We start from the raw sequence: 24,520 nt of genomic DNA, 5'->3' as shown, positions 1-24,520 counted from the left end.
GGGAAAGTGGCCAGGCTGATGTGGTAAAAAGCAATAGAGGTACCCGAGGATGGAGTAGAAAGCTACGTTAAAGAGATTCCGACAGGCATTTCAAGTCTTCTAAGCAACTCCAGGCATGGTGGGGAGAACCAAACAGAATGCTAAATAATCAACTATCCACCCTCTTTCTAATCTCCATGACTTTTCATGCCAAAGCTGCTAAATAGCTTTAGACTGAACTTAATACATTGAGGCCTGACACACGCACAGCCAGTATGCAGCCTCTGAAGTTCAGGCGTTGCAGTTTAACCCAAACAAAGGTTGAAAGGAGGAACTGAACTCTAAAGATAGGCGGAACACACCGATCAGGTAGTTTTATAACATAGGGTGAATTCAGAAAAAGTGGGATGTCATATATACTGGGACAGCTTAATCCTGATGTGTTCAGTTCTTGATCTGACAAGTGAGAATCAAAACTATTGTTACTAAGCCCTTGCAGAGAAATCACATGATAAAAATCACATTACTTCATTGGTGTGTCATCATAGAGGTGGGCAGAACAAGGTTCTAACAGGGAGCTCACGCTGCGAAGCAGACGATAAGGTCAGTGACAAAGTTTCATTTAGCATCAAAACAGGACAAAGCTGTCATAAATAGTGCACAATGAAAAATGGTGATGTAAATGTACACATGTACTAGATACGTACTGGTGCATCAAAATAAAACATTTAAAAACAAAAAATGTATGAATGTATTTTGTAATTCAGTCATTTTTTGTTGTTGTTGTCCCACTTCATAGCTACAGTTGAAGTCAGAAGTTTAAATACAACTTAGCCAAATACATTTAAACTCAGTTTCAAAATTCCTGACATTTAATCCTAGTAAAAATTCCCTATCTTAGTTCAGGTAGGATCACCACTTTATTTTAGGAATGTGAAATGTTAGAATAATAGTAGAGATTTCAGATTTGATTTATTTCATCACATTCCCAGTGGGTCAGAAGTTTACATGCACTCAATTAGTATTTGGTAGCACTGCCTTTAAATTGTTTAACTTGGGTCAAATGTTTTGGGTAGCCTTCCACAAGCTTCCCACAATAAGTTGGGTGAATTTTGGCCCATTACTCCTGACAGAGCTGGTGTAACTGAGTCAGGTTTGTAGGCTTCCTTGCTCACACACGCTTTTTCAGTTCTGCCCACAAATTTTCTATAGGATTGAGGAGAGGGCTTTGTGATGGCCACTGCAATACCTTGACTTCGTTGTCCTTAAGCCATTTTGCCACAACTTTGGAAGTATGCTTGGGGTTATTGTCCATTTGGAAGACTCATTTGCGACCAAACTTTAACCTGACTGATGTCTTGAGATGTTGCTTCAATATATCCACATAATTTTCCTGCCTCGTGATGCCATCTATTTTGTGAAATGCACCAGTCCCTACTGCAGCAAAGCATCCTCACAACATGATGCTGCCACCCCTGTGCTTCACGGTTGGGATGGTGGCCTTTGGCTTGCAAGCATCCCCCTTTTTCCTCCAAACATAACGATGGTCATTATGGCCAAACAGTTCTATTTTTGTTTCATCAGACCAGAGGACATTTCTCCAAAAAGTAAGATCTTTGTCCCCATGTGCAGTTGCAAACCGTAGTCTGACTTTTTATTGGCGGTTTTGGAGCAGTGGCATCTTCCTTGCTGAGCGGCCTTTCAGGTTGTCGATATAGGACTCGTTTTACTGTGGATATAGATACTTTTGTACCTGTTTCCTCCAGCATCTTCACAAGGTCCTTTGCTGTTGTTCTGGGATTGATTTGCACTTTTCGCACCAAAGTATGTTCATCTCTAGGAGACAGAGGTTGTCTCCTTCCTGAGCGGTATGACGGCTGCATGGTCCCATGGTGATTTTACTTGCATACTATTGTTTGTACAGATGAATGTGGTACCTTCAGCCGTTTGGAAATTCCTCCCAAGGATGAACCAGACTTGTGGAGGTCTACAAAAAAAATTCTGAGAACTTGGCTAATTTCTTTTGATTTCCCCATGATGTCAAGCAAAGAGGCACTGAGTTTGAAGGTAAACCTTGAGATACATCCGCAGGTACACCTCCAATTTACTAAAATGATGTAAATTTGCCTATCAGAAGCTTCTAAAGCCATGACATAATTTTCTGGAATTTTCCAAGCTTTTAAAGGCACAACTTAGTGTATGTAATCTTCTGACCCACTGGAATTGTGATGGAGTGAATTATAAGTGGAATAATCTGTCTGTTAACAATTGTTGGAAAAATGACTTGTGTCATCCACAAAGTAGACGTCCTAACCGACTTGCCAAAACTATAGTTTGTTAACAAGAAATGTGTAGAGTGGTTGAAAAATGAGTTTTAAATGACTCCAACATAAGTGTATGTAAACTGCTGACTTCAACTGTAGCTAAAGTAGGACATCACTGAGTAGCTAAGGTGGTGATAATCTTATAGGTTTTTCCAATGGAAAGAGATCCCGTTTACATTAAGGACCCCCTGTACTTAGGTTAGGCAGGGCTCTGGTTATTTTAGTACTGTTATCATGTTCATTTTTGGCACCAATGGCACCAAGCAGAATTTTCTGCGTTTCTGTATTCTGTAACCTCTTTCAACATCCATCCAACATATTAGCCCAACACATGATCACGATGTTTCCTAATCACACACAATGTAATTGAATTATCGTTAGGGTACAATTAAGGCTATCCCATTTTATCCAACCTGCTGTCCCAATTGACCAAATGCAAACTGAAAATATGGTTTTGACTCAGTGTGCCCAAATGGGTGTGAATATAATATCAACATTAGTCCTTTTTGTGTGATTAGGAAAAAAAATCTTGAGGATTTCAGAAATGTATCATGTGTTGGGCTAATATGCTGGATAGATGTCGTAAGAGGTTGCAAAAAGTGTCCCACTTATTCTTAATTCACCCTACTCTATTTGACATTCAGATCAACTAATATCCATTCCACTAACAAGAGACTACCTTTCTGTCTATTCCATCTTCATTTCTGCCATTGATTCAAATTGCACATTCTATGAGTCATAGAACATTCTAGAAAACCAAAGTCCTCTGACATACTATAAAAATGTATGCAAAATATAAACAAATGAATAATACGGATGGATTCAAAACATGCATCTCTGCATTCACAGGTGTGTAATTCAAAGTATGCCTCTCCCACTAGTTACTACCTGGAGTTGAGCGGGACTCTGGTTAACATTCAAATCATGAGGCTGCTGGCTAGTTAAAAAAAAAAAAAAAAAATGTCAGGTCATTATAGATTGCAATTTTTGCCAGAGTAAAATGAATACATTAAATCTTTATTACCCGCAAGACGATGTGAGAGAGGCAGGAAAGACACCTTCAGAATATTTCAGGCTTTTCCTGGTTTACCCGTCAGATCAGAAGAAATGTTTTTTTTTTTCCTTCTTTTTTTTCTTCTTCTTTTAAAACTTTCTGGGGCCTGTCATGTCAGGGTCAGCGTCTAATCACATAAGGGCTTGATCAAAGTTCCAGTATCTAGAGGGAGAACACAAGACCTGATTTCTCAGTGTGGGAGATTAATTCCACCATCAACTAAACCAGCAGCACCCCGCCCACACTACCCACCTCCGCAAACCCACCCACCCCCACAAAGCCTTCTGCTGACTGCTGGCAAGGCCAGACAGACAGCTCTGGAACCTGTTGTAATCAGGAAGATAGAATAAACAGGCAGAATCCAGACTCCATATCCTAGCATAAGATAGATGATCGTAGGGATGATAAAAAAAGGAGGGTAAATCACGAGTTGGACGTCTCCTAGGTTGGGTGATCAAAAGATCTTAAAGTTGAGAGCGTGGGGAGAATGCTGGAGTAATATTCCTCACAAATCCCATCGTCAATATTTTTAAAAGGAGCAGTTGCCCGTCTTTCATACCTCATCAGTCTTTGGGATCTAAAGCCCTCATCGTCGAAATCTAGTCTAGACCTAACCAGGGCTGTAACTACATATGAAGACACTGAGGTCCGGACCGCTGTAATGTTTTCATATAAAATAAACTATATACATATATATATATATATATATATATATATATATATATACACACACTGAACCAAAGTTACAGTATATAATATATATATATATATATATATATATATATATATTAATTAGGTCCTAATCTATGGATTTCACATGATTGGGAATACAGGTATGCATCCTAAAACCAGCCAGTATCTGGTGTGACCACCATTTACCTCATGCAGCACGACATCTCCTTCAGATAGAGTTGATCAGGCTGTTGATTGTGGCATGTGAAATGTTGTCCCACTCCTCTTCAATGGATGTGCGAAGTTGATGGATTTTGGCAAAAATTGGAACATGATGTTATACACGTCGATCCAGAGCATCCCAAACATGCACAATGGAGTGACGTGTCTGGTGAGTATGCAGGCCATCGAAGAACTGGGACATTTTCAGCTTCCAGGAATTGTGTACAGATCCTTGCCACATGGGGCTGTGCATTATCATGCTGAAACATGGGGTGATGGAGGCAGATGAATGGCATGACAACGGGACTCTTGTCACGGTATCTCTGTGCATTCAAATTGCCATCGATAAAATTACATTGTGTTCGTTGTCTGTAGCTTATGCTTTCCCATACCATAACCCCACTGTCATCATGGGGCAGTCTGTTACAAACGTTGACATTAGCAAACCGCTCTCCAGCACGACGCCTTACATGCTGTCTGCCATCTGGCCGGTACAGTTGAAACCGGAATTCATCCGTGAAGAGCACACTTCTCCAGTGTGCCAGCGGGCATTGGAGGTGAGCATTTGCCCACTGAAGTCGGTTATGACGCCAAACTGCAGTCAGGTCAAGACCCTGGAGAGGACAACGAGCACACAGATGAGCTTCCATGAGACGGTTTCTGACAGGTTGTGTAGACATTTTAGGTTGTGCAAACCCACAGTTTCATCAGCTGTCCGGGTGGCTGGTCTCAAACGATCCCGCAGGTGAAGAAGCCGGATGTGGAGGTCCTAGGCGAATGTGGTTACACGCGGTCTGTGGTTGTGAGGCCGGTTGAACTTACTGCCAAATTCTCTAAAACAACGTTAGATTGTACGCTCCCCAAAAACTTGAGACATCTGTGGCATTGTGTTGTGTGACAAAACTGTACATTTTGGAGTGGCCTTTTATTGTCCCCAACACAATGTGCATCTATGTAATGATCATTCTGTTTAATCAGCTTCTTGATATGCCACACCTGTCAGGTGGATTATCTTGGCAAAGGATAAATGCTCACTAACAGACAAATGTATGCTCCAAATTTGAGAGAAATAAGCTTTATGTGCATATGGAAAACACTTTACATGTTGCATTCATAATTTTTGTCCAGTGTATATATATATATATATATATATATATAGAGAGAGAGATTTTCTTTATTTTTACTATATATATATATATATATATATATATATATATATATATATATATATATATATATATATATATATATATATATATACACACACTGTATATGTAAATAGTACAAAATAGAGAAAATCAATTAGCCTACGGGTCAACATCTAAATAGTGCTCCCAGCGTTGTTCGATGCTCAGAACGTTTATATTCTTGATCTCATCGCATATGCCTCTTTGTGAACGAGTGGATTCATGAACAGTAGTTTGTTCGTTATGTTCGCCTGCGTTCCCCGGATTTGCCTTTTTAGCAGCACCTACACCACTCTCTCAAATGGCTAACTCCACCCTTTCGCGGCGCAGACCTCGAGGGCCTGAGACATGAAACGAACTACCAGTTCAGAGCGGGCTCAAGTAGGCAACTAGAGACGCTGACAGTTTGCGAAACGTCGGACAAAAGGCAATTTTTAAACCGTCCCTCGACTTTCTCCTTGTCTACAGCCATTCCTTCAAACCAACAAAAAATACATTCGGAGAAGGAGTGCACAACTAGTAAATAGTCGCTTACAGTCAGGTGGGTATCAGCCGGCAGAGACTTCTATTGCAATATCTTTGAAGGGCTCTGGCTAGTATTACTTAGCCTCTGACGTCCTCCTTCTAGCTGGCTCATGTTAAACAAAGCCTATTTTAGCTGGAGCAAAAAAAATAGGCTGCTAAATAATAATAATAACTTTGCTTTACAGAGAGTAGGTTACAGACATGAATGTGGCGCTCAGTGGTGAGGCTGAGGCAGGCTGCATGCAGGAGGAAGCAGAGGAGACAGATATCCTTTTCATACACCGACCGAAATCCCACTAATGTACTATGCCTGTTTCTTTTTGCCTGTTTTTTTTTTATTTATCTGAAAGGGGAAGGTGGTAAAAAAAACTGTTTGAAAATAAGACCAACCTAAAGACCTAGTCATGATTCCTGCATTTTCACAGGCCCTTTAACCAAAATACTGGTTTCAGGTCTATGTGAATGATTCTCTGCTTTTTTTGCAGGTAAATTCATTAACATTTCCATTGTTTCTCCCTAATTTGAAATGCAAATAGCCCTCTTGGTTAAACAACGCCCCCTGCCCCCAACCAATCATAATGTGACTGTTACCTACTGATATGTATAAAAGGGATATACCTGCAAGAACGTGGCAAATAAGGGGCTGTTTGAAAGGGGATCATTTAAACATTGCCGTAAAACATTTTTACAGGTAATAATACCACACCTTCTGTCCGAAATGGGTAATAGAGAGAGGAAGCAAGCAGAGAGAGAGAGAGAGAACGGTGGTTCCCAAACTTCGGGTCAGGGCCCTCCTGTGTGGGGTCCTCAGAGAAAATATGTAGGCCTACTAATCTTATCAAACGAGTTAGGAACACATTTTGTTTGTTGATGCTTCAATATGAACATCTCCACACGGCCTATGTTCCCTTTAGGCCTACATTAAAATGCAAACGATACAGTTGTAAGAATGTCATACGTTTTTGTTTATATCGGTGGTTGTTTGGCTCATCTCAATCGCCCACTGGAGTTTATAATTTACCCATTACCCACCTTTGACTACTACATCGCTTCCTTTGAGCTCTCGAGTGACGCAGCGGTCTAAGGCACTGCATCTCAGTGCAAGGGGCGTCACTACAGTCCCTGGTGGGATTCCAGGCTGAATCACATCCGGCCGTGATTGAGAGTCTCATAGGGCGGCGCACAACTGGCCCAGCGTCGTCCGGGTTTGGCCGGGGTAGGCCGTCATTGTAAATAACAATTTATTCTTAACGGACTTGCCTAGTTAAATAAAGGTTAAACTAAAAACAAATATATGTATATATATTTTTTAAATAAAATATATTACAGAATTGTAAGTCATATTCTAACAATAATCTGTGTACTCCATTAATTAGTAATGCCTAGGAATACAAATGTGAACGCTATGTAATTTGACAAAAGAGATATGTATGTAAAGAGTTAAGGATTTTATGCAATTCATCATTACAACTGACTGAACAGTAGCTACATGCCAGTGTGAATCATTTCTCATATTTCCCATCTTTCAGGGGTATAACATTACAAATGTGTAGCTAATAGGCTATGCGTTTGTAGATTGACGGAGGTGAATTAACCCACAGCAGCCAAGGTGATAATGGCTGGGGTAATTTAAATAATACAATCTCGACTGACTTCAGCAATATTAATAAAAAAGTGTATCCTGTCAGTGTTTACCAAGGTCATCACCAATATTCTGCATTCCCACACACTAAATGCTAGTGGATTGTCGGGGGATTAAGGAATTATCCACCACTGCAGGTGAACATGTTGCTAGAATGGGAGTTGCTATGGGGAGGAAATTTAAGATGTACAGTGCCTTCGGAAAGTATTCAGACCCCTTGACTTTTTCCACATTTTGTTAGGTTACAGCCTTATTCTAAAATGGATTACATTGTTTTTTCCCCCTCATCAAACTACATACAATACTCCATAATGACGAAGCAAAAACAGTTTGACATTTTTGCTAATTAATAAAATATAAAAAAATGAAATATCACATTTACATAAGTATTCAGACCCTTTACTCAGTACTTTGTTGAAGCATCTTTAGCAGCGATTACAGCCTCAAGTCTTCTTGGGTATGACACTACAAGCTTGGCACACCTGTATTTGGGGAGTTTCTCCCATTCTTCTCTGCAGATCCTCTCAAGTTCTGTCAGGTTGGATGGGGAGCGTCGCTGCACAGTTATTTTCAGGTCTCTCCAGAGATGTTCTATCGGGTTCAAGTCCGGGCTCTGGCTGGGCCACTCAAGGAGACTCCTGTGTTGACTTGGCTGTGTGCTTAGAGTCGTTGGTTTGTTGGAAGGTGAAGCGTTGACCCAGTCTGAGGTCCTGAGCACTCTGGAGCAGGTTTTCATCAAGGATCTCTCTGTACTTTGCTCTGTTCATCTTTCCCTCTATCCTGACTAGTCTCCCAGTCCCTGCCGCTGAAGAACATCCCCACAGCATGATGCTGCCACCACCATGCTTCACCGTAGGGATGGTAATGGTCAAGTGATGAGCGGTGCCTGATTTCCTCCAGACATGACGCTTGACGTTCAAGTCAAAGAGGTCAATCTTGGTTTCATCAGACCAGAGAATCTTGTTTCTCGTGGTCTGAGAGTCTTTAAGTACCTTTTGGCAAACTCCAATCAGGCTTTCATCTGCCTTTCATTGAGTATTGGCTTCCGTCTGGCCACATTACCATAAAGGCCTGATTGGTGGAGTGCTGCAGAGATGGATGTCCTTCTGGAAGGTTCTCACATCTCCACAGAGGAACTCTAGATCTCTGTCAGAGTGACCATCGGGTTCTTGGTCAACTCCCTGACCAATGCCCTTCTCCCACGATTGCTCAATTTGGCCTTCCTCCTGGCTTGGCTTTTGCTCTGACATGTACTGTCAACTGTGGGACTTAGACATATAGACAGGTGTGTGCCTTTCCAAATCAAGTCCAATTAATTGAATTTACCACAGGTGGACTCCAATGAAGTTGAAGAAACATCTCAAGGATGATCAATGGAAACAGGATGCACCTGAGCTCAATTTCGAGTCTCATAGCAAAGGGTCTTATGTAAATATGGTATTTCTGTTTTTCGTTTTTAATACATTTGCGTACATTTCTAAGAACCTGTTTTTGTTTTGTTTAATCCATTTTAGAATAAGGCTGTAACGTAACAAAATGTGGAAAAAGTCAAGGGGTCTGAATACTTTCCGAAGGCTCTGTATACAACAGCAGATAAGTACAGCAAGGTAAGCCATCATAGGGAGAAGACAGACACGGACATATTCCTACATCTCCAATTCTGCAGCTTTGTGGGAGAAAACTCACCCTTACTCTAGTGGTGTATTCTGATCCATACATTATAATTGATGTATCACAGTTACTGATATACCCTGGTTCCATTGTGTACTGGTCAACACAAATATGAGTTGTGTGAATCACAACTCACTCCCCATTCAATGGTGAAAAGAAATTGCTTCGAGTTTTTCAGATGCAAGTGTAACGTCACGTGACCATGCAATTTAACTCACTTTTGTGAAGATCCTGTTTGTATCACTTGAAGTGGTGCAATGGGACGCCGTCTGTCACTGAGGCCATCTAGGATTTCACTCCTACCCTTCCCACACACTGCCCTGAGACATCTGCCTACCAAATCAGCCAGTATACAGGCTAGTGTAGCTCTCATGGGGAGTGGAGCAGCGGAGTCTGAGCAGACCCACTTCCAAGTTTCATCAAACAGTTGAGAGGAATACAGACTGGACGTTTTCCCATAAGCAACTTGAAAATAAGATAGAACTGCATCATTGGGCTGCTTTATCCAACTAACCATAAACACAACACACTACAATATCCAAATTAGGGAGAGCGTATTCGTTGTCCTTCAGAATCAGATGCAGCGTAGCTACTGTCAACGAGTCTTTGCTGCACGACTGAGCGTGTACACTTATCAGTGGGGAGTGGAATCAAGGGCAATTGCATGCTCATGGCACAGAACGCAGACTGGCCAGCAGCAGGAGACTTGTAAGCTTTTTCCAATATATCTCTGTGGCAAACTGTCTCGCCCAAGATAGTGTTTACTCAAACAGCTCACACAGTTTAGGTTGGGAGTTATTGCTGTGAAATGTCCAACCTGGATGCACCACCTCGGACGGAACTAAAGCAGGGAGTGTAATCATGTCTCATAGCAAGTTTGCCGCAATAACAGAACCATTTTTGGCACATTTTCTCTGTTGCGGTGTCAATCCATAGTCAATGCATGTTTATCCAGCGCTCCCGGGAGGAACCCAGCGTCCACGACCTCTTTCGTATTCAGAGAGGGAACTCTCCCAGTCCCCTTTTTTTTGCTCCCTCACGCCCCTTTGTCCACAATTCACAGCACTCCTTTGTAATGAGATGCTAATCCTCTGTAACTTATTCCAGTGTTTGGGAGAAAGAAGGCCTTTATTTATTCAGTGTCTATCTGTGTACATGTTTCGTGTGAAGAGGTCTCAGGTCTTCATCCGACATTATCTGCATTTGAACGAGGCGCGTGGTTAAAGGTGACTTCTCCTGAGCATCATTTTACCTACTTGATACGATGCTGGTTTCAGATTGATTTTCCTTCCTTAACTCAATTGATCCAGCGGGACGTTTAATTATTCAAGCAAAAAGTACATGATGTTAATCTTGTGGACGGCTGAATAATTCATTTTTGATTCGTTGTTCGTTTGCGATCCAAATCTAAAATAAATATTATGCTCCCAAATGTATAGTTTTTAAACATTTGTTTATGAACAGACGTTACATGCCACAAACAGGCCCGTTTTTTCCCCCCTGAAAGATGCCATGCACCTTAACACAGAGATAGAGAGCAGTGACTGGCAGTCCAGTTCTGTCGGTGCCTTGTGATTTCTACCTTACTAAAGGGTGAATCCATTGTGTAAAGGTGCTCTTTCTGAGTAGGAAATCTGCTTGACTTCAATACAAGCGGAGTCAGAGGGGCAGGAAAGGAAAGGCAGATAACGCCCCCCGTTTGGAACACTCCAATAGCATATGGAAAGTTGGCACACGGGGTGGCTCCAATTTAGCTCCCGAACCAACTGGTCCAGCACAGAAGTGGACAGCAAGGGACAAGCGCAATCTCGCTGACCACTCTGTTTCCCACTGAGCACCGCTTTGGGAAGAAAAAGCTGTGCCAAGGGGCGTGGCGCTCATTCAAATCAGCCGTTCTCCTCTCCTTTCTACTATAGCTGGAGTGTATAATCATAACATAGTCATGTATAGTACTCCGCTGATATCGATCCATAGCTGTTGCGCTTCCTCAGGAGCTGTCAAATAATACCCCAAGCTCTCTACAGAAAGTATGATAATAGCTATTAGATCATCAATATTCCAGAATAAAATGGATTCACGAGCATAAATGATATTGTCAAGGCCTCTTTCGGGCACAAGGAGCCGACAATTTTTTTTTTACAATGACAAGTCTCGTTCAATATATCTCCATCTCACTCCTATATCTCAGGTCCTATTGCACATTATCTTCCCTGATGTCCCTCAATGTCGTGGTGATTATTTATATATTAGCGTATTACCTCAACTTGCTAATTAACTGTCAGTTAAGAGATATTATAGCTAATATGGGAAAGAATACACAAGCAGTCTCAGGGGAGAACTTTCATTATGGTACACCTACTAATGAAACATTAGCATCCTGTTCATTTCCCATAGAACTGAGTCGACGGTGAAGGTCACAGACAAAATGAAAAAAGTGTGGTGATTTGTGAGTGAAGCGGCGTGGCATTTATTTCTTCCCTGGACATTGGAGATCTGTTTCCGAAGCATGCTATTATACCGTCCTTCCTTTACTCTAACGCTCTGTAACCAAATGGCAACCTAATCCATGTATGGTGCACTACTTTTGACTACAGCCCTATGGCAAAGGCCATGGGGCCCTGGTCAAAAGTAGTGCACTACCATATAGGGAATAGGTTGCTATTTGGGGATGCTGCCTCAGAGAGAATGTCAAGGACACACGTAAACATGGACAGAAAGGGATGCCATACCTCATTAATGGCCATATTTATTCTAAGTGACGCCCTTATCACGGTGTTTGTTATGAAATGGATGAGATCACAAATTTGAAAAGATCTATCTTTTTTTTGGTGTGTCCCGAGGGCATTTAGAGGAAAAGCGATTTACATTCTTCTCCCAGGAAAGGACATATGATCTTAACTTATCTTTAGATGAGAAAATCACAAACGGAGAAGCTCTAATTAGAGTATTTACATTCAAGTGCTCCTATCAGCTGCACACACACACCCACACACACACACCCACACACGTGCACGTGCACATGCACACACGCACACACACACACACACACACACACACACACACACACACACACACACACACACACACACACACACACACACACACACACACACACACACACACACACACACACACACACACACACACACACACACACACACACACAGTGCTGATCGTCAAAAGTGCTGTGAATTTTGCTGTTAAAATAAGTGCTTCGTTTTATGCATCTCACCATCAACAAAATACAAGGTGCTTTTTCACAGATTCTGCTCTGATTTTTTAAAAGAAAAGTCAGGCAGTCATGTGTATTGGATTTCACCGACAGTATCTAACAGGTGTGATGTTGATATTAAAAGGTGAAAAATATATGATAAAGATGTGAGCCGAGACAAACCAGTAAGCTCTTCAGTTGGCATACGTTTTCAGAAACAGTGTTTGGTGGTGGGCAGGACTCTCCCATGTCCAAGTATCTCTTTTCCCCCTTTTAGACTTCCAACTTAGGTCCTCATGAAGAAGAATGTTCCTATGGTCATGAGGGGAACCCAGGACATGAGGACAGTGTTGCTATCAATGGCCAAAGGGACTTCCCTCTAGGGACAGCAGTGTTAATCGGAGCCACTAGGTCCTCACCCCACTGGATCAATGTCAGCAGACATTTCCTGGTGCGTGCCAAGTTATCTGTGTTTCAACTTTAATAGGTTATTGAACGGAGACGTCATTTAGGGAGCAGGGCCGTATTTCACGTTATTGACAATGAGATGCGCAAAACCTTCTCAACAGCATACATTAGGATAAACAGAGTAAATCTTGACAACACTCTCAGGGAGGAGGAGTACAATAACAAAGACAACAAATAGCCCATCAAACACTGCTGTTAAAGCGAGGAATGCCGCTTATCTGACTCATTAAGACAACAAAAAATGTACAATCAGAAAAATGTGGTACAATTAGTTTAGGTAATAACATACGGGGAGGATGATTAGCAGAACTGAAAAACAATTTCTGAAGGACATGTCCTCCTACTTCAGCCGGGTTCATGTGAGTTCAATCTAAATCATTTCTGAACGTCAACACTGAATTAAAGGCCATCCTCCTAAATGCTGCTGGATGCCCTTGCTCCATCACATACGGTCACAACCTTGGATCCAGACATGATCAACAGCATATCAACAAAAGTCACTTCAAGAGACGGTAATCCAGGAGCAGCATCCTAAATGACACACTATTTCCCATATACTGCACTTCTTTTGACCAGGGCCCATAGGGGCCTATAGGGCTCTTGTCAAATGTCGGGCACGGTTCAGGGAACATGGTGCCATTTGAGACGCACACAAGGTGAAAGCCCTGTGTCAGGCAGATGACGAAAAGGCCAGGAAGAGTAGATCCGACCATCCCACCACAGCCCAGAGGGACACGGTCCGGGCCCTGTCCGGCCAACCCAGGAACCAACCAAGCACAGTAATGGTCTTGGCTCCAGTCGTGTAATCTGCTGCAGCACCAGAATTAAACGGTTTGTTTACTTTAAGTTGTGTAAATGTGTGTATATCCACAACAAAAAGCATTTATTAATATCATATTGGAATCTAACAAGAAGTCATTTGGTTGCTTTTTTAGTGCAGTTCCTTCCACTGTAATGTATTTCCTGCACCTCAAGCACTTCATAAGTGAAATGTACTAGCAGGATGACAAAATGAGAGGTGGGAAATCAAGCACGGAGATAAATCAGGTGGCATTTTTGTGCGTCTGAAGGTCGAGTGGTTTGTCAACATCACATCTCCACATCTGGCACATGGGGAAATTGTCTGTCTGGAAAGATTAGCCTATGTACAGAAATAGAAATATGCCAACGATCGTGAAAATCGTGTGGGCATAACTTTATTCAAGGTACTATAAAAACCTTGTTCAAGTAACTACCTTCAGAAATTCTCTCTTTACTTTGTTTGAATGTATTAAATCCCTTTTTTCATTTTTTTAAAATTATTGTTAGGTATTAGTAACTAAAATACCTTCAAAAGGTTATTTCCATCTTTACTTTGTTGAAATATAATCCCTCTTTTTCCACTCAACGTAACGGATATCAATTTACAGTTACCGTGCACCACCATATAAATCTGATGTTCTAAGTTAGGGGAGGAAGGGACAAAGCTGATGTTAGGGGAGGAAGGGACAAAGCTGATGTTAGGGGAGGAAGGGACAAAGCTAAATTCCCTTCGGAAACTAAAAAAGGGCGCAAACTTTGCACTATAGTGTAAATGCTTATTAAATCAGGCCGTAGTGGTTTCCAGAGTCTAGCCTATATTGCACTATACGCAATTACAAGGAATATTTCAGGCACACATTTTGATCACATCTCTTAGCAAAGGATTGCTACGATGGCAACTGGGAGGCATCCGCGTTACCGTACTGGCATTCTCCATCACGCTCAGAAAGCTTTGACATGACTCAAAAGGGATTTCTATGATTACACAAGACGTCTGTGCGGGGTCAACCCCAGGCAGTGTATTTGCAGTTGGCTCAAATGTAACCGTCGTGAACCATTCCACAATCCGTTAACAGCCATTTCAAATGTAGCCATAACACTATGGTTTTACCAAACCTCTCTCACGGGGGAAGGGGTTCTAGGTTCCGTGTTGTCTTCGGGACACTGTTAGGGTTTAATAGATCGGAGACAGAATGTCACACCTGGCACCCAACGGCACTGCGGGTCAATAGAGGGCATACCTGGTTTGCGGCAATCTTTTGAGCAATAGTGGAAAATATGCAAAGAATGATATACACTCGGCACAGCAATTGAGATCAAATGTTTGCGAAATCCCGCATCGATAATGTATTGCAAGTGTGGGGCCAGGCCACACGCGAAAGATCAGCGAGGGGGCCGAGCCAAGTGACATTAGACATAATTCAGGACGCAAGCCAATTCTCCAGCCAGGCAGATACACCAGGCACGGGCAGTTCCTCATGCAGACACAGATAGCGCTGGGGGTAGATATGCTACCGTGACATTTGTGCTCCTTGCTATTTCCTGCCGCTGAATGGTAGTCCGAGTGATCAATGACATTTCCAATGCAAATCGCAGCCACAATGGTTTCTACAGTTGAAATCTCTTTGAAATGTTCAAATGTGCTGCCTCCTTCAAGGTAATTAAGTGATACTGGTAAAAGGAAATGAGAGGCACACATCCATTATCTGGTCTAAAAGCAGGCTTGATTCGTTTTTCACACGCATTTCCACTAATGTATTTCGGGGACTCTCACGGCTTGCTCCCCTGAAGAAAGGAAAGAGTTTACAGTGCATCTTTGGTCAGCAGCTTTCGTCATCATCACCTAGGCTGCCACCCAAATGACGCCCTATTCTCTATATCGCGCATTACTTAGTGCACTATTCCCTATATAGTGGACTACTGCTCACACAAAGGGAATAGGGAGCAACTTGGAATGCAGCCTTACTGTATTCACGATGGAGACTGTAAGCACGGTTTTTGAAAACATACATAGAGAATGCAGAGTGTATTTTCAGCCCACTATTGTATGAGGTGTGGAAATGGCTGCTCATGGTTCAATGGGTAGCAGTACTAGACCATTGGAGCACCCTTTACATGTAAATGAGGAAAGGTCTGGCGTATTGACCGAGTTTGGCCAACCACTCTGTGTTTCTTCCAATAGAAATGTTCACATCTAACTCGAACATGGGCTCTGGCAGCACTAACAAATGCAGCAGAGGCTCGGCCCAAAACACAGCAACCAGATAATTAGTCACACCAGGCTTAAGGGCTGGGAAGCAATCTGACTGAAGGATTTATCGATCCATTGGAAGGGGGAGGGCCACAAAGTTAGGGGTTATTATCAATCTTGTTGAATCAAGTCCTTCAGCCGGTGATGAAACACACACACACACACACACACACACACACACACACACACACACACACACACACACACACACACACACACACACACACACACACACACACACACACACACGCACACACACATACACACACAACCAACAGCTTGGTGTACTAGTTATCAAAAGGAGACATGTGTATGTGAGTAAAGACTCCCAGAGGTTAGAGGGGGTTAACTGCACCAGAGCATTAGAAGCCTTTATCGTGGAGTTAAAAGCCATCCCTAAGCTCTAGCTTCATCTGATATACAGCCTAGTGCTCCAAACATTGCAGAGGTAAGACGATTTAAATGTGATCAGAAATGATTTAAAAAAAGCCAAATCCCCCCCTTAAAAAATAAACTGTTTGATTTTGTATCATACAATAACTGGTCACAGGTGGGATTTATCTGATTAGATGTTGATGATGCATATCGAGTAAAGCAGCCGACCAATTTTACTGTAATTCATCTCCAGCGAGTGTGGCAGCGTGGAGGAGGACAGTATGTGGGACAGGGCTGGAATAGGTTCCACCGACTGTACTCTTCACATATCCCCCATCAGAGCAGCATGATGTGGGATCAACTGGGGTATTCTTTACACGTGTAGGAGCAATAACTACCCAGACTGTGCATTGGTCTGGCGAGCTGCTCATATCCCAACCGAAGACGGGCTCTGAATTCAGAGTGAGTCTGTACATCAAATGTGGAGTAGCATGGTAAGCTGCGAAGACTGGAGGGAAAGAGGCCCACAGCAGTGGAACTGGATTGGCTAATTGACAGGCTGTTTCAGATGGAGCTCCAGAAAAGCGGTCACTTTCCCTGGTCCCCAGTCCTCTGTCTCTATCAGGGGGCTGGAGGGATGCGGGGAGGGGCGCGGGGGGGGGCAGACGCTGAACCCACTGGGGAGAACTGTCATTCACATACTCCTGCGCGTCATGTGCAGCACTCACTCCAAGACAAAAGAGACATGCCACCCCGGGAGAGAGTGGGTGCCAGCCACACAGAGACACAACACAGAGCACCTGTTCATGGGAAAACTTCTCACAGGACGACACAAAGGAATCAGATCTAGAGAGTGCCTTTTGTTGTTGACTGGGAGTTTTTGCCTATAGGAAATTCACTGGAGCTCGTGTGAACAAAGCCCCCAGATCTCAAGTTAGGCAGTTGTCAGCCTCGGTAAGGATCAACAACAGCATCACCATTACATGCTTGCCGAACACTTCTGCATACTATTGATTTGAATCATCCTTGTTCCAACCCTTAGAATATGATCAAAATAGATGAGGTGGAGATCAAGAATAGTCAACCATTCAGGTTCACGTCGTTACATTTTTTATTGTCTACTAAAACACAGCAGCCACTCAACATAGACTTAACACGCAGGAATGACAAACTGCAGACGGGGGACCTTTAATGGCGACTGCGTTAACCCAGGTTTCATAGGTTGCTGCACACCATTACAAGTCCAACGCCACTTAGTTAACCCCGTGAACATATGCAGAAGGGTTCTGTCCTGGCTGAGAGATAAATCTGATAATGCAGCTGCAAACAGAGCCGACAGAGAGCAAACAAATGCAAAATATCCTGTTTAAAAAGCCAAAGGCTCTCTGCCAGATCCACACGATAGCGCCACACAATGAATGAACAATTATCCTGAGGTTACAAAAATGAACAACAAAGCGTCAAGGCATGTTGAGTTAGCTCTATCTGGTGCTGATGAATTCATCTGAGTCAATAATATGACTTTTTTTATTATAAAAAAATGGCAGAAAATGCTAGTCAAACAATGCTACCAATCAGCAAAGGTATCGAAGGGAAACAAATCATTTTGATGCATAATTATGTACGATCGCATCCTAAAATCGATCATCTTTTTGTTTTTCTATTTGTTGACCAGTCAACACATTCTTAGATTCAATATGAAACAACATGACCTCTATGGAAAACAGGTTGGTGAATTGAATATGGACTGGGAATGGCTAACATTGGGTATCTGTACAAATAAAACAATACGACTATGCTAGTAGCTGCCTTTTTCTTTGCATTTTTCCTTTCAATGCAGAAGAACCGCTCCTAAAAATACACCTATCAATCTTCTGAGAAATAACAACAGGTCTTTGATAGTCCACTTTCATCCAAGGTGTTTCTGACGATACGGTTCCATGGAGCTACTGTGTTTGGATGACAAAGACACAGGTTTTGAACTATGCCTATTTTCCTTCAACAATCATTTCACCAGAATGTATAATAAATTGCTATGTATCTCTATCTTGGTAGGGTCTTGAGTGCCTCGAGCGCAAATGCATGGTTTGAATTCCTTTTTCCCTTTCCAATTATTGCTTTTCAAAGCACACGATTCCGACGCACAGTGACACACTTATTTTTCAATAAAATGTTGTGTTTGTGTCTAACTTGTGACCATTCAAGTGTTGTGAGAGACCATTTCTTAAAAACAGTAGAAAAAGATCAAAACAAAATGGCAGTTTCAAGGTAGTATCTCTTTCCTGCAATCAAATGACCTAGTGGCTTCATGGGTGGAATGTATTCGTATTTTTCATTGTTTCATAATTAATCAACATTATTTCAAAAAATTGCGCTGAAAATCCAATGTTTCTACGTCAAACGGTTTTGTTATATTTCAGTCTTCTTTGATGTATATACTGTAATGTGTAATATGGGGATGCAAACTCAAAATTGAATACATTTCAACTCCATATCTGACATGGCACAGGTTAGCCCATAACCATGTGTGTGAGTTGAGTACACTTTTGTTTCAAAGTAGATTTGCTGGTGATTTGTGCGTGACCCTGATTTACCCGACTGCAGTAAAAGGATAAAGACAGACGGAATGTTTCTTGAGGTAAAAAAAAAAACGAAACGACAAAGGCCTTGTGATGAGACTATTCATCAGACTCTTCTCCTGAGCACCATCTTAGTCATTACCGGAACAAAACATCTGGAGACCTCCAAACGATCCACTGACACTCACGACGCTGTGCAACTAGGCAATCCCGCTAAATGCAAATCAATGAGAAGAAGAAGAATGAATGCGTGTACAGAGAGAGATGGAGAGCGCACGTGTGTGTGTGTGTGTGTGTGTGTGTGTGTGTGTGTGTGTGTGTGTGTGTGTGTGTGTGCGTGTGCGTGTGCATGCGTGTTAGTGTATTAGTGTGCTTGTGATTAATAGCATTTCAACTGTAATAACCATGCTTCCATTGAGTTAGTTTAATATTCAGCCTTAGCTACTGTGGTGCACACTTCTGTTGCTCCACGCACCTCAGAGGCACGCACACATGAAAAGTGGAGTAAATGCCATGTGAAAGAAACTCTGTGGCTGGGCTTAACATCTGTTAGCTAGCTAGAGCACATCCCTCACATCCAATCCCTGTCTGCCCTCACTCAGAGCTCCCAACCCAGGCTGACTGGCTCCTCACACGGACGCTCCCTCCAAGTTCTGCTGCCCTTGGGGGTGCAGTAAATGACATGTCATGCGTGGAAGAAGTAGGAAGCCTGTAACAAATCTAACTGACAGCCCCCCCCCCCCCCCCCCCCAAATGCCGACCACAGAGCTATACAGAGAAAGAACAGCAACTTAAGGAACTTTCTATGGGATCTTACATCTGTGCTGAAGTCACTCCCCACCCAAGAGAACTAGCAAGGTTTCAACAGCTGACACGGGACAGCCCCGTTCCTGGACGTCGCGATCCTCCCCTAATTAATGTACCGCGCGAGAAGTGACTGTCAACGTGTCAGAGGACGTTCTCATCAGCTGGTGTAGAAATACTGTAGCTTGAACCCGAGTGCATAACAAACTGTTGGAATCACATCTCCACAGCTGCCAGTGTTTTGCCATCTTTACCCATCTTTTTGCACCCCTAGGATGCATGGCATTTTCCTTGGCATGTCAAAATGTAAAATGTAAAATCTTACTAAATGTACATGTCAGTCGGTAGTAAAATGTCTATGTGAGTGATTCTTTAGGATCAGAAATACTACGAAGAGGAAAAAGCTGCCTATACATTGCAACAGCCACTGAAATCAGGGAGGACACGTCATTATTTCCTTGGTCCGTAACTTGGCATATCAAAGGTTAAAACGGTGTAATACCACGATAAGAGAGAATCCTTGGGTCTCAGGAAGGTGAGCATATCAATGTTCAACAGACCCTATTAACACTTGACACCAGTACTTTATCATCACTAAAGCAATTGCATATTCCTGTTCCTCCTTGAGAGAGGGAGAAAAAAAATCCATCTCCTATCAGGACTGTGGCTTTAATAAATAGTGCACAACACACACATGCACAACACACACACAGAGAGAGAGAGAGAGAGAGAGAGAGAGAGAGAGAGAGAGAGAGAGAGAGAGAGAGAGAGAGAGAGAGAGAGAGAGAGAGAGAGAGAGAGAGAGAGAGAGAGAGAGAGAGAGAGAGAGAGAGAGAGAGAGAGAGAGAGAGAGAGAGAGAGAGAGAGAGAGAGAGAGAGAGAGAGAGAGAGAGAGAGAGAGAGAGAGAGAGAGAGAGAGAGAGAGAGAGAGAGAGAGAGAGAGAGAGAGAGAGAGAGGACATGACTGGATGTGAGAGAAGCTTATGGAAATGGTTTAATTCCTTTTAGTCAATCTGGCTAATGCAAAAATCATGTCTGTCTCTAAATATTTCATCTTAACAGCAGCGAGATTGAAATACAACATTGGTGGAACATTACTCCTTCCCTCCTGAAAGGTACAAGAGCTGTGAGAGCTAGGGAGCCACAATCCCAGACAGAGAAAGAGAGAGAGGGCGTGAGGGAGAGAGAAGTTAGCTTTTAAAAGGTAATTTTGTGGCCGTGTTCTCTCTCAGTTGCAAACCATTTTTCTCTTGAGAGCAGCCAGAGCCGTTGTTCCATGCCGTTACATTCTCAAACGCTAGGAAATCATTAGAGAACTGTTGCTCCCCTGTATATGACGAAAGATAACAGAGACACAGAGCTCTGAATCCTATTTATTTAAGCTTTTCCCAGTAAAAAGCACATGGCTCTTGAAGTAACACTAAAACACAGAGAATTTAAATTACACTGCCTTTAAAGTATATAGCCGACTCCAACATTATCTTTCATGCCTCCAGGTGCTTTGCAAAAACAAGAAAAGTGTCCAAGGATCCGTGTTTTTGATCAAATTGCAGAATATTTAACTTCCAAACACATGTGTACTTATTTTTCTAATGCCCTGTGTTTTCAGTATCTGTAATGTTTTTTTAGTTCAGAAGAACCCGGAATGAAATGTTCTTTCTCAGAACAAGACACAGGTATGTCAGCTACTTTGGGAAACTTTTCAACTTACCACAGAGAAGTCCTCAGCAGAGCAGTTCTGTCCACTGAAGTTGCAGCTCTTCAGCATCTCGTCCAGCTGATGTCCTGTCCGGTTGAAGATGTCCTGCATGTCCGGCGCAGGATAGTCCAAATCGGTGGGCTTGTGGCCATCCCGGTTTTTTGGTGGTAGACCTGTGAGGTTAGCCAGGTGGTAGATGTCGGCGTCGGTGAGAGCGGAGAAGCGGAAGCGGTTGATGTTGCAGATGGTCACAGCGGGAAAGACCATCTCAGGGCTCGCTTCCTCATTCAGAGCGGTGACGTGAGGGTGCTCCAGGTAAGAGATGGCACACTTTGCCGCCTGGTACAGAAAGAGTGCCAGAGAAGCCAAAAAGGCAAGTGCCCAGAGGGTCTGCCGAATGCCCAGGCGCCCCGAGACAAAGATGTGGTTAATCCCGTGGAGAGAGCTGGAGTTGGCGAAGCCGACCAGGTCCTTAGCTGGAGGTGAGCAGCTCTCCTCAATCAGGCTCTCCTTGTCCCCATCCTGCTTGCCTTTCTGCTTCTCATCCTCCTCTGCAAATTTGATTTTGCAAACAAATTCGATCGGCATGTGGGCAGCCAGCTCTGCGTTTGGGGTTGTTTTGATGACAGCTGTCAGCCCTGATCCACTTGTCCCGTCTTCTCTGGCTGTTGTCCTCAGAACAGATTACAACTCCACAAAGAAGAAGAAAAAGGCACGAGAGAGTTGCTGTTGCTGCTGCTGCTGTTAGTGCTGCTGCTGCTCCTGCTGCTGCTACTGACTGCCACTGCTCGTAGTGAATAGTGCTGCTGTGCTGCTGTTCTGGATGCGTGTCTCAGTACTTGATCATCTCGCAGAGTCTTGCTTATCAGCAGTAATACAGCTGTCAAAAAAAACACCCTTGCTCTCCGCTTCAGACCCACAGATGAAAATGCAGCATTTTGAGTCAAGCTAAAAGAGGCAGGGGGCTACTTAATAATTCATGAGAAGGGAACACTGTGATTATTTCCTCCTCACTGGCGCGGGCTGCAACTTCCCCCGTTGTACGTCACTCTGCTTCCCACAGCCCGCTCCTGCTTAATCCACTTGTTTGAAACGGTCTTACTCCTTGACCGTAATAAGTTAGGGTCGAAGGTTGTTCTGCCAAACATCCGGTGCTTTATGAGAATTGCAGGGTGTCACTAGTTTTTAATGCCCCCCCCCCCCCCCCCACCTCCTCAGATCCCCAGAGAATGCCTAATTAGAACAATGATGAGGAGTGAGAGAAGTGAAAAGGAGCACCAGGCAACTCCTAGCAATCAATCTCCTCTTTGGAACAAAAAAAAAGTGAAAGACTATCGATCCGGCTGAAGCATCTGTCAGAGATTAAGGAAGGCAGTACAACGGTCCTTTCTTATCAGGAATTAATGGCATAGTCACAGGCTCCAGCAAGAATTTGAATTCGGGGATGCCTTCTGATCTGGGACCGTGATGACGCTGGAGATGTTGAAATAAAGTATGGATTTCCACCCACTCCTCCTCTTTGACAGTATGCGCCTTCATGTTATTAACGGCCATTATCAGATTGCCAAACAAAATGATGTGAATGGGAGGCACCAAAGTGGGCTCCCTAATGCATGTTATTCCCCTTTAAATTGGATTAGTCATGTGATTCACATCACACATGGCTGGGACCTTTAGAGGAAAAAGGCATGTTTGAAGATGAATTTAAAACGCATTCAACATACAGTACGTGCCAAGTCCTCTCAAGTGGAGATGGTGAGAGGGTAGAGGATATAGGATGATTACAGATTGAACCAGGAACTACTGGGGCAATGAGGCTTTTAAAAGCTTCATCAAATAGATATTTCCCGCTGACCCTCCCCTTTCTTACTCACTCACTATGTAGACTGGGGGGACTAAATAAAACTGGGAAACAGCAGGAAAGTTTACTTTTGACTTCTGAAAGTTAATAACCGAATAGCATGAAATCTTGTCAAATTATAGAAAGAAGAAATGATCAAGAATGCAGATATTGATTGAAAAGACAAGAACAATCGATATACGCTTAGTTTGCGCAAGCCAAGGAAATTCCCATCCACAGTGAGAGCTGACAAAGTGCCCTCAAGTAGCTGCTGAAGCCATACCCTTGACCCTTCTCCCTTGATCAATGTCATGGTAGTCACTTCAACGAGGGTTTTTACTCCGTCAAACAGAAAGGGATGGACCCTTGATCATAATTCCGCACAGATACATTGAGACACCGTGTCTAAGGAATATTACATTAACTTGGTGGTAATGATGTTTAGATGGATTAACCATGCTTCTGGCAGTGAGGTCTGCTGTACATGAAGTATTTTGTTGAGAGATACCCAGAAGATGCTGAGGTTCTTTACAACAGCCACACAGGGCTGGGCAGGGCAGACCGTCATCCCGGGGGAGGGGGTACAGCTCTCATTCCTGCCTACAAAAAATATAGCAGCCACATCTGGCAAATTCAACAATTCCTCATAATGGAGGGAATTATATTTGCATTTAGCCAAGACAGGTTTATTTCATCTTTACAACCCAAAAAACACAGTACACTAACGGATCAAATATATAAACCGCAACAGTTTAAACGATGTCAATGAGTTACAGTTCATACAAGGAAACTATGCACAAATCTATGGATTCCACAACTGGGAATATAGATACGCATCTGTTGGTCACAGATACCTTAAAAAAAAAGTAGGGGCGTGGATCAGAAAACCGGTCAGTATTTGGTGTGACCACCGTTTGCCTCATGCAGCCAACACATCTCCTTTGCATAGAGTGAATCAGGCTGTCGATTGTGGCCTGTGGAATGTCGCCCCACTCCTCTTCAATGGCTGTGCGAAGTTGCCGGATATTTGCGGGAACTGGAACATGCTGTCGCACACATTGATCCAGAGCATCCCTAACATGCTCAATGGGTGATATGTCTGGTGAGTATGCAGGTCATGGAAGAACTTGGACATTTTCAGCATCCAGGAAGTGTGTACAGATCCTTGCGACATGGGGCTGTGCATTTTCATGCTGAAACATGAGGTGATGGCAGC

General features: G+C 43.0%; 1 protein-coding gene across 3 annotated transcripts in view; it reads right to left on the bottom strand.

Annotated features, from left to right (window-relative positions):
• The window catches only part of asic4a (acid-sensing (proton-gated) ion channel family member 4a), a 97,065-nt gene extending 74,586 nt beyond the window's left edge, over positions 1–22,479 (bottom strand). For 2 of the 3 annotated variants that reach the window (XM_021596999.2, XM_036974276.1), the window contains exon 1: positions 21,477–22,479. In XM_021596999.2, coding sequence (XP_021452674.1) covers positions 21,477–22,052 — 576 coding nt within the window. In that variant the 5' untranslated portion in view covers positions 22,053–22,479. The remainder of the gene's footprint in view (positions 1–21,476) is intronic. The other variant, XM_021596998.2, reaches the window with a different exon arrangement.
• Between the last annotated feature and the right edge of the window lie 2,041 nt (positions 22,480–24,520).

Source organism: Oncorhynchus mykiss, chromosome 3 (assembly GCF_013265735.2).
Source record: "Oncorhynchus mykiss isolate Arlee chromosome 3, USDA_OmykA_1.1, whole genome shotgun sequence".
In the NCBI taxonomy this organism is placed as follows: Eukaryota; Metazoa; Chordata; class Actinopteri; order Salmoniformes; family Salmonidae; genus Oncorhynchus; species Oncorhynchus mykiss.
Note: the sequence above shows the minus strand (reverse complement) of the source record. Positions and strands in the feature narration are given on the sequence as shown.